This window comes from Acomys russatus, chromosome 19 (assembly GCF_903995435.1).
Source record: "Acomys russatus chromosome 19, mAcoRus1.1, whole genome shotgun sequence".
Taxonomy (NCBI): domain Eukaryota; kingdom Metazoa; phylum Chordata; class Mammalia; order Rodentia; family Muridae; genus Acomys; species Acomys russatus.
In genome coordinates, this window is record NC_067155.1 from 16,497,362 (window position 1) to 16,508,579 (window position 11,218).

General features: G+C 46.4%; 1 protein-coding gene across 1 annotated transcript; it reads left to right on the forward strand.

The window, feature by feature from the left end:
* Positions 1–206: 206 nt before the first annotated feature.
* Positions 207–10,950, forward strand: LOC127203237 (cytochrome P450 2B1-like). The gene is made up of 9 exons (XM_051162029.1): positions 207–388; positions 1,956–2,118; positions 2,763–2,912; positions 3,025–3,027; positions 4,785–4,942; positions 8,004–8,180; positions 8,670–8,793; positions 10,389–10,576; positions 10,741–10,950. Exons 1-9 carry the CDS (start codon positions 218–220, stop codon positions 10,948–10,950), a joined length of 1,344 nt encoding a protein of 447 aa, XP_051017986.1. The 5' UTR covers positions 207–217.
* Positions 10,951–11,218: the final 268 nt, after the last annotated feature.

Here is an 11,218-nt window from a genome sequence, read left to right on the forward strand (position 1 = left end):
GGTGTTTTTGTCAACATGTATGGTTGAGCAAGGGAACAGAGAGTGAGTGGGGTGACCAGCAGCCAATGCAGAAAAAGTCTGGGCGCTCTCTCCCTCCTCAACAGTGAGAGACAGGAGGCAGGAACAGCTCAAGTTGCGTGACTCGTTGGAGAGGCGGGTTCGGCATAAAAGGTCTGCTCATGTGAGCAGTGATGTCAAGAGTTGTTATACCGGGACCATGGAGCCCAGTCTTCTTCTCCTCCTTGCTCTTCTCCTGGGCTTTTTTCTACTCCTGGTCAGGGGCCACTCCAAGTCCCATGGCTGTCTCCCCCCAGGACCCCAACCCCTCCCCCTGTTGGGGAACCTCCTACAGATGGACAGAGGAGGCCTCCTCAAATCTTTCATTCAGGTGAGACCCACATGGGGCGGCAGTGCGGGCTTCTGTCTTTGACTATGACTCAGTCGGAAGGGCCTGGGAGTCCTTCCAGGCCGCGGGTTCAGCTGGGAAGGTTGCTGAGTGACATGTCAGATGCTGACCTGTGATGGACGATGCTCAAATCAGAAGATGGATCCTGGTCTGTTGCCTCTGTATGGGGCACTGTGCTTGGGGTGCAAGAGGTGGAGAGGTGTTGTGGTGTAAACGTGCAGAGTTTCGCTCTTCAGGGTTTGGCTTTTCCAGTAGAGAAAGAAAAATGTCAGTCAGAAATGAATAAGTTTTTTTTTTTTTTTTTTTTTTTAAGGCCAGCAAAAGAGTTTAGTTTGAGGTTTTCCAGGACAAAGGTTAGGAGAGGCAAGGCAGGAGGAGGAGCATGTGCTTGGTAGAGCTAATCAGATATAAACACGCACCATATAATCCCCATCCTGGCACCTTTGTCACAAGGGGGACTCAATATTTAATTACCACTTATTTATTAAGAATAAACTGTAAATAAAACTTGCTTAGCCGGGCGTGGTGGCGCACGCCTTTAATCCCAGCACTTGGGAGGCAGAGGCAGGCGGATCGCTGTGAGTTCGAGGCCAGCCTGGTCTACAAAGTGAGTCCAGGATGGCCAAGGCTAACACAGAGAGACCCTGTCTCGAAAAACCAAAAAACAAACAAACAAGCAAAAAAACAAAAACAAACAAAAAACCCTTGCTTTTAGATTGACATTAACTTGATAAGTTTCATTTTTATTATCAATCTGATTTGTGAATTGTCATTTCATTGTTGCACAAGGCTCAATTGTGTAACCCCACCTAAAATATAAATACATACATATATATGTGTATATATATATATACATATATGACACATGTAGAAGGTTTTTTTTTTGCTTTGTTTTCATAGAAATATACCCTAAAAAACATCAGGCACCGATCATTTTCATAGCATTGAATTCCTATTAGCTGCACTGAAATCCAGACTAAGATAAAGGTCACAAGATGATTAGGATGGATTATTTCAGCACTGGAGGGCTTTGACGTTCCCTCCCCATCCTCCCTAAGTGAATGTTACCAGGAGGCATTGAACAGGTTGAAGCTGGGTCACACGAAGGATGGCTCCTGCATGACATGCCAGCAACAGTTGGCCAGACTGAAAGACACGGGCACAGACCTACATGCATATGAACATTCATATTTATATCTATGTTTTGAGAAAGGGTAACATGTGCTCCAGGCTCGCGTCCAACTGGATGTGTAGCCAAGGATCAGCAGTGCTCTTTTGGCTTAGTACTCCTCAGTGCCAGGATTATAAGCGTATGTTGACCTTTTTTTTTTTCTCCTATTCCACAGTTCTAGTACACTGATTAGAACCTCCAACCAATCAATACGGACCCAATGTTGAAATAACCCTTGAACTCTTAGGTCTTCAGAAGGGGGAAGGGTGGCTAGAGAAGGAGACGTCTATTTAGTAATGTGTATCTAAGTGTCTTAACAGTTTAACAATAATTTCTGTGCTGGCTAACCACAACTCTTGTACCCTTAATGGTTGTCAGCTTCAAGGAAAATATGGAGATGTGTTCACAGTGCACCTGGGACCAAGGCCTGTGGCTGTGCTGTGTGGGACAGAGACCATAAAGGAGGCTCTGGTGGGTCAAGCTGAGGCTTTCTCTGGCCGAGGGACAGTTGCTGTGATTGAGCCAATCTTCAAGGATTATGGTAAGAGGGTCAAAGGTTGGGATGAGATGGAATGGAGAACGGCCATAGAGAGAGAGGTGGATCTGAAAGAAGGGAGGGCCAGGGGTGGGTAAGGACCTGTTGGACCCTAGAGTCCACTCCGGTAGGGGGTCCGTCGTGAGGACCACAGTGTTGATGCAAAAGCACAAGGTTTATTGCTGATGTGCGTCAGGGGGCCTCAGCACTCACTCGGGAGCGAGGGAGGCGCCCCCGAGTCACTGTTACAGACTTTTTAAAGGCTAAAACCGCAAAGGTTAGGAGGGGCTATGTGACCTATGTTAGGATTGGCTCTGGTGGTCGCTAGGGGTGCTTGTCTAAATGTTATTGGCTATTGTCGGGGTTGTTGGTCTTGGGGGCTGTTTTTGGCAGGGAGGGGTGTTGGGGAGTTTCCAGAATTTCCAGATGGTACTTTTCTGAAAATTGTTTATCTTAGTTGAAATTGTTTATCTCGGTTGGCTACTTTGATCTCAGAAACTAAAGCTGAGCTGGCCTTCAATTCTTTTTGGGTCATTTTCCCAAGCTTGCCTGGGTCATGTTCCCAGGCTGGCTGAGAGAGAGGGCCTTACAGACCCAGATTTCTTTGATCTCCCGATGTAATCTCCCCACGCTTCCCCTTACTTTCTTAGGTGTGATCTTCGCCAGTGGGGAACGCTGGAAAGCCCTTCGGCGATTCTCTCTAGCAACCATGAGAGACTTTGGGATGGGGAAGCGAAGTGTGGAGGAGCAGATTCAGGAGGAGGCCCAGTGTCTGGTGGAGGAGCTGCGGAAATCCCAGGGTGAGTCCCGGAGAAACGGACACAATGTAAAACATGACTGCATGGCCAAAGAAGGAGAAAGAGACACCCAAGGACAGGGAAGGAGAGTCATGACAGAAGACAGATTAGGGAGGGGGTGAAGAGTAGGGATGGGCAAAGGTGGGGATAGAGAAATGCAGAGACAGAAAAAGAAAAGCAAGGTTCATATTACGGACACATAACTCAGAGATATGTAAAATTGCCCACAGTGGTTACTTTTGAATGGAAAAAAAAAAAAAAAAACCAACCTCGGAATTAATTTGGTTCAGTTGGAAATGGTGGTGCATCTCTCACCACTTAGCAGGGGAGGCAAGATGATCATGAATTCAAGGCCAGTCTTGTCCACATTGTGAAATTCTGCCTCAAGACATCTGTGTGCCTGTACCTGAGTGGTAGAATGCCTCCATGACAATGTACAGTGGGGTGTGCAGGATGGTGGGGTTCGCCTGTAATCTGGGCATTCCAGGTTGAGGGAGGAGGCTGAGATCTTCTACTGTGCATAGAGTTCAAGAGCACCCTTGCTTAACCTTTGTCATGCCCCCACCACACCAAAGCAATCTTTGTCCAGTGTTTCTCAACCTTCTTAATGGCCGGACCCTTGACTACTGTCTCCATCATATTGTGATGATCCCCAATTATAAAATTATTTTTTTGTTGCTACTTTATAACTGTAATTTTCATACTGTTATGGATTGTAATGTATATATCCATGTTTTTTTTGGGGGGGTCCTTAGGTGACTCCTGTGTTGCTTGATCTCCATGGGGATTGTAACCCATAATATGATCTTAGTCAAGGGCAAGGGTAGAGTTTACGCACATGAAAGGAAGCAGGAAGAGCTGTGTATGTTCCAAGCAGAGACTGTGGTTTCTTCCTTGTGTTCACACTGATGAGCAGAGGTGAGTGCGGAGGCAGTTGGTGTGTGTGTGTGTGTGTGTGTGTGTGTGTGTGTGTGTGTGTGTGTGTCTCACATTAGTAGCACTCACAGGCACTTCAGGGTGCTCAGGATTATTTTTCACCAGGGGCACCCTGGTAATGTGGACCTTTGCAGCTCCATTCCTTTATGCCGGTGGCTTCCCATATCTTATTGATATTTTCCAGGAGGGCTGAGCTGTTGATGCAGAGTTTCGAGAGGAGGAAAAGTTCATATTGGAAATAATGACCGGAGAAGACTATCACAGAGATGGAGGGACCCAAAGGAAGAGAATTTAAAAGGCTGAGAGTCCAGCTGACTAGGCTCAGGAAAGAATTTACAGGACAATCAAAGATTACGGTTGAGCCAGCCCCAGGGAAAGGGCAACAAGACCTCAATACTGTTGGGTCTAAAACAGCTCCCCAACCACCAAGGTCCAGGACTGATGCAGGCAGACAAAGGCAGCAGGCACCAGGTGCTGATGGCTTCAGGGACACCCACCACGGAGCCTAGAAGTCAGAGAGGTGATGGAGAAAGATTGTCAGGTGGGAGTGGAGTACGTGGGGCTTGTAAATCCATTTATGCAAGCCTTGAGCCTTTCTGTGAATTAACTACAGCTCAGAGTTGGGGTGCACGGTGAAGACTAACTACACACACACTGTACCCGTGGGTCCCAGAATCCTAGTCGCAATCATAATTCATTGAGTTCTTGTAAAGAAATCAGCTTAACCTGGCTCTGTGTATGAATAGCGTCTCATCTTCTGTACAGTATTGAGGGAAGTTAAAATGATACACGCATCATATGTGCCAATGAACCTCACTGGTGTTTCTGTCTTTGAGTAGCAAGCGAACGGGGGAAGCCTCGCAGAGATGTGGTGGAAGATGAGTATTCCCCGGGTTCTTGACCTCATGTCTCTTGTCCTGCAACCCCACCCTCCGGGAGCCTTTCTGGACCCCACTTTCCTCTTCCATGGTGTCGCAGCCAACACCATCTGCTCCATTGCCTTTGGAGAGCGCTTTGACTACAAAGACCGCCAGTTCCTGCGCCTGCTGGAACTGCTGTGTCAGTCCTTTGAGCTCATGAGCTCATTTTCCAGCCAGGTCAGTGGGTGGGAAGAGAGGAGCATCATGGGCAACGGAAACAAGAGGCTACTTTGTGGGTGAAGAAGGGAGTGTCCCATTGCTGGAAGAGGGGCAGAGAGAACATAGAGAGACCGTGAGGCTGAGACAGTGGAGGGAGGGGCAGTCAGTAGGATGGAGAGACCTGAGACACAGAGCCACACTTACACATGTAAAATGATGAAGTGGGCGATGCAGCTTAGATCAGAGAGTAGAAGCCTTGGTCTTTATTGCGTGTGGCCCAGCACTGTATCTCCTGTGTTGTGGCTCAGAACACATGCACTCCAGCACATGAAAGTAAGGACATGAGGACTTCTGGGAGGTCCTTGGCTACATATTGAGTTTGAGACAAGTCTGGCATACAGGAGAACTTGTGTGCATAAACCAAAAACTCCAGAAATTAAAACAAATAAAGATAATTCAGCAAAGGGGATTGGGAGAGAGAGCAAAAGAGAAACAGAACACAAGACAAAGGTTAGAGACAGATTTAGAGATAGAATTCAAAAGCATGCCTGAGTATAATGCAAATATATGAGGTGTGTGTGTGTATATGTTTGTGTATGTGTGTTCCCGACCCGCGGGTTCAGTTTCGTGGAGTGGCGAGGAGGGTCACGACCTGTGAATAAAGAATGGACGAGAGAAAGGCACGAGCCCAGGAAAAACTTTGCTTATCGAGGGCCGTTTATTGTAAGGGGGTATCCAAATTTATAATAAGCTTCTGAAGGGGCGGGGGTGGGAAGGAATGCAGTGGAAAGTTACAAATCTTCTGGGCCAGGCCCAAGGACAGCAGGTGTGGAGTGGGGCGACTATACAGAAGTCTCGATACACCGAATGTTCTCTTTCTCAAGGTCAGGCTGGATCTTTGTGGTAGCCAGGCAGAATAATTATCTCAAGTATGCAGACAGCTATGGCTTTCAGCCAGCAGGGCCTCTCAGCCACTGGGGCAGGTCAGGCAAGGTCCTATGGCTCCTGACATATGTGTGTGTGTATGTGTGTGTATGTGTGTGTGTGTATGTGTGTGTGTATGTGTGTGTGTATGTGTGTGTGTATGTGTGTGTATGTGTGTATGTGTGTGTGTATGTGTGTGTGTATGTGTGCGTATGTGTGTGTGTGTATGTGTGTGTATGTGTGTGTATGTGTGTGTGTATGTGTGTGTGTATGTGTGTGCATGTGTGTGTGCATGTGTGTGTGTATGTGTGTGTGTGTGTGTGGTTGTGTGTGTGTATGTGTGTGTGTGTTGTGTGTGTGTATGTGTGTGTGTGTATGTGGTGTTGTGTGTGTGTATGTGTGTGTGTAGTGTGTGTGGTGTGTGTGTGTGTGTAGTGTGTGTTTGTGTATGTGTGTGTGTGTATGTGTGTGTGTATGTGTGTGTATGTGGTGTGTGGTGGTTGTGTGTGTATTGTTGTATGTGTGTGTGTGTGTATGTGTGTGTATGTGTGTGTGTGTATGTGTGTGTGTGAGTGTGTGTGTGTGTGTGTGTGCTTCTGTGTTTGTTTCTGTAAGGGAAGGTGTTCCCTTCAGATTTGGGACAAAACAAACCCAGACACCAAGTTCTTTGCACAAAGGGTATTTATTCCCTGGCATGGGCCAGCAGGACAGGAGGCTGCAACACTAAACGTCAAGCAGCAGAAGCACCCATACCAAGCATGCAAGGAAGGAGGTGTTTCTGAAGGAGTGATTTTTTTTATGGGAAACGGGGAAGTCTGTGCTAGGGTCTGGTGGTTAATCCTCATTAGGCATGTTAGCCAAATTCTAATTGTTGGACACTGGTGTTTTGTTTGAGGAATGAGTCAGGGGCCAAATATAGGAATAGACCTTGGGGGCTGTCTTTTTTTTTTTTAAAGAAATGTATTCTTTTTTTTTTAAAGATATATTTATTTATTATGTATACAAATCTCGTTATAGATGGTTGTGAGCCACCATGTGGTTGCTGGGAATTGAACTCATGACCTTTGGAAGAGCAGACAGTGCTCTTAACCACTGAGCCATCCCTCCAGCCCCTTGGGGGATATCTTAAGCATTATAATTTAAGGGTTTAACAAGGATGAGAAACCAAGAAGAGGCTTGATACTCTATGATCATATACAGGGGGAGGAGGTCCCCCTCAGTCACAGTCATAGCAGAGGGGAGGAGGGAGGGATGGGAGGATACAAGGGATGGGATAACAATTGAGATGTAATATGAACAAATTAATAAAATATATATAAAAAAAAACAAGGATGAGAAGGGTAAAAGGTAAAAAGCTGCCAGTGCCAGGTGTGCCAAACTTAGGCCTGTGTTGTCAATGTTCGGGCTTATGTTTGCCATGCTGTGACCTGTGATAACTCTTCACCTAGGGACACGTGGTAGTGTGAATTAGATTGGGTTGATAGCTTAGTCTATTTGCATTCTTGGGCCACAGGTGAAGAGCTCATTGGAAGGATTAGGAGTTTGGTCCTTGTTGGAGGAGGTGTGTTGCCGGGGGTGGGCTTTGAGGGTTCCTGAAGCCATGCAAGGCTCAGGGTTCCCTCTTGTTCTGCCTGGCTGCCTGTGTGTCAGGATGTGAGCCCTCATCCCCATGACTCCCTGCCTGCTTCCTGACATGATGATAATAGACTAAACCTCAGAAACCACAGGCAGATCCGTCGCGACCCTTCCGACCAGCGGAAAATAAGGACACGACCCGAGCGTTCTTCTCCAGGCAGTTTATTCAGGAACCTTTTCAGCAAGCTTCTTCTCCTGCACCCCAGTGCCCCTCTTATATCCTCTGCCTCACCCAATCAGCAGCCCTTACGTCGGTAGCTCCAATTGGTTCCCGACAAGGCGGGGTGCATACATCAGAGCAAAGCACGGCCCACAACCCAAATAAGGACTTGTTTACCAGCCAGGAGCAGAATTGCAAGTCATCCCGCCTGGCAGGTTGCCAGGAGCTTCAGCTTCCCACACAGATTCCCAATTAAATGCTCTCTTGTAAGAGTTGCCTTGGTTGTGGTGTTTCTGGTAGCATTAGAACAGTGACTAAGACTGAGCACTGTGTAACCTCCAGGGCCCTTGTTTCTTGAAGGTGTTTGAGCTCTTCTCTGGCTTCCTGAAGTACTTTCCTGGCACCCACAGACAAGCCTGCCAAAAACTCCAGGAAATTCTCGACTACATTGGCACCAGTGTGGAGAAACACTGGGCAACCTTGGACCCCAGCGCTCCAAGAGACTTCATCGATTCCTACCTTCTACACATGGAGAAGGTTAAGTAGCGCATGAGTGAGGGAGGGATAAAGGATGGAGGTGTGATCAGTGTAAAAGAGGGCAGGTGTAACAGAGGATGGTGATGAGAGATAGAAAGTGGAGTGGAGGAGATGCCAAGGCCTCCGGAAAATGAAGAAGGTAGAAAAAGAGGGAGGAAATGAAATGAAGAGATATAGATGGGAAGAAACACAAGGCATGATGCAAAAACCAGAAAAGACCACAGGAGGAAGAGCGAGCTTGGGAGACAAAGCATGATAAACTTTAAGAGCAAATTAGAGAGAAAAGGAGACAAATAGAAGCCAAGGGAGTTTGGTGAGGGGGTGAGAAATGCCAAGTGGGTCCAGATAGTATGAGACTCAAGAACAGAAGGATAGTGCCCAGAGATGTGTGTTCATCATCCTGCAAGGCTCTCAGAGATGTGTGTTCATCATCCTGCAAGGCTCTGGTTGCCTCTCATCTTCCCCTTCTCTCTGCCCATCTGCAACCAGGAGAAGTCCAACCAAGACAGTGTGTTCGATCACCAGAACCTCATGGTCACTGTCCACTCTCTCTTCTTTGCTGGGAGTGAAAGTATCAGCTCCACGCTCTGCTTTGGCTTCCTGTCATGCTCAAGTACCCCCATGTCGCAGGTGAGCCGCAGGTGGTCAGTATGAGCATCACCTGACTTCCTTTTCGCAGCAGAGGGTTCTTGTTGTCGTTTTTTTCCTTTGAAGATACAGACACGGGTCTCTGTTATTAATTTCAATTTATTTTAAAATACTTATGCTCTTTACATCCTTATGGTAGCTCCCACCCTCATTTCCTCCCAGGCCCATCCTCCATCCCTCCTCCTCCCCTCCCCCTTTCCCTGACGTAGGTCTCATATGCTTGGATCTCTGAAGGCTTTGGTCTACTTCTAAATTAAGGCAGTGCTAGGTGAGCGAACACTCTTCTGACTTGTTTCGTGCTGTCACTTAAAGGTCGATCTACCCACACGTCCCTTTTCCTTCCTTCCTTTCTGTCATTACATATGTCCTTCAGCAATACACTTAACCTTTTCTGTTCATTGACCTGCTAATCTATTATCAAATCATCCGTTTATCCATTCTCCACCCATCCCTCCTACACACATATTAATCTACTCTATATAGATAAATTATCAGTCCTTGATTTGTTCATCTCTGATTCACCCTGCTACGGCTCCTGGGTAGAAATGAGAGGACAAATTCATGTATTTGTTTCTCTCTGTCCTCCTGCACGTGTGTAATGTGTACCAAAGTCAGGCTGTCAGGCTTGAAAGTCAACTGCACTTACTGGTTGAGACATTTCATCCATCAGCACATGCACACGCACATTCATATTTTCTATTCAATTATACATAGATCAGTTTACTTTTCTGTGTTTACTGATGCCATACCTCCAGATTTCAGCTGAGATTAAAAAAAAATATTTTAATTTCGTATGTGTTGATAGCAGCCTGTATATATATTTGTGTCAGGGCATCAGATTCCTTGGACCGTGAGTTACAGACAGTGTGAGCTGCCATATGGGTGCTAGGAATTGAACCTGGGTTCTCAGAAGGAGCAGCTAGTGATCTTAACTTTTGAGCATTCTCTCAAGCTCCCTGGATTTTTAAATATACATTCCATGACTCAGATGACTCAGATTTAAGAGCACTTTGCTCTTCCAAAGGTCCTGTGTTCAATTTCCAGCAAGCACATGGTGGCTCACAACCATCTATGATGAGATCTGGCGCCCTCTTCTGGTGAGCAGGTGTCATGCAGGCAGAACACTATATACATAATAAATAAATCTAAAAATAGGTGTGTGTGTGTGTGTGTGTGTGTGTGTGTGTGTGTGTGTGTGTGTGTGTAGACCTGTGCATGCAGGACTACAACATTTCACATCCCTCAAATTCTTGTCATCTCCCACCCCAGCGCTCATTCCAGATTGTCAGTTGAAATGGCCCTTTGCTGTAGGGTCTCTTTTTCTCTCTTACAAGGAATTTTAGAGATTGTTTAGAAGAGACTCTAGTATGCTTTAGCATGGCTGGAGAAATGAGTGCTTGAACGAAGCACAGGTGTGTGCACTGAAGTGTGCACTGTGTCTTTCTCAGCACAGTTTCCTTGCTTTTCACTCTTTCTGGATTATTTGGACCCAGAAAACATAGTCATTATGCATTGCTTCAGTAGAGGGGACATAGTGTATTCTCTCCCTTTTCCGTGCAGAGAAAGTCCAGAAGGAGATTGATCAGGTGATCGGCTCACGCCGCCTACCCACGCTGGATGACCGCACCAACATGCCATGCACTGAGGCAGTCCTCCACGAGATTCAGAGATTTTCAGATCTTGCCCCTCTTGGTTTACCACACAGAGTAACCAAAGACACACTGTTCCGAGGGTACCTGGTCCCGAAGGTGAGACCCGCTGTGATTCTTCACTGATACTCCATAGCAACACTCCTAATCACCAACCTATTCCTGATTTTAGTTTCCCAGAATTCTGTGTTTATTTGGGGCTGGCTGTTTTGTGTAGGGAGTCAGAGTATGTTAACTTCTTTGTGTCTTGTAACACCTCCTAGGACACTGAAGTGTACCCCATCCTGAGTTCAGCTCTTCATGACCCACGGTACTCTGCACAACCGGACACCTTCAATCCTGACCACTTCCTGGATGCCAATGGGGCGCTGAAGAGAAGTGAAGCTTTTATGCCCTTCTCCATAGGTGAGACTGACCTGCGATTCCATTCTTGGACACCTGAGGGCAGGGACCACACTCCAGGGCAAAAATAGAAAGAGGTTCATGTTCACTGAGCCTATTCTGGATGTCTTGCCTGTACCATCCCATTCACTCTAGCACCAACCCCTTGAGGGGACCTTCGAAATAAAGGATCATACTGGTCAGCAGGACTTTGGGAGGAGGATAAATTTAAAAACCTCACCACCTGAGCAAATTCATTTTTCTATTATAATTAGGGGAAAATTTAAACTTTTTAATTATATTTCTTTTAAAAATATACACTTATATTATTACAAATAAACAAAATAAACTATACACAGG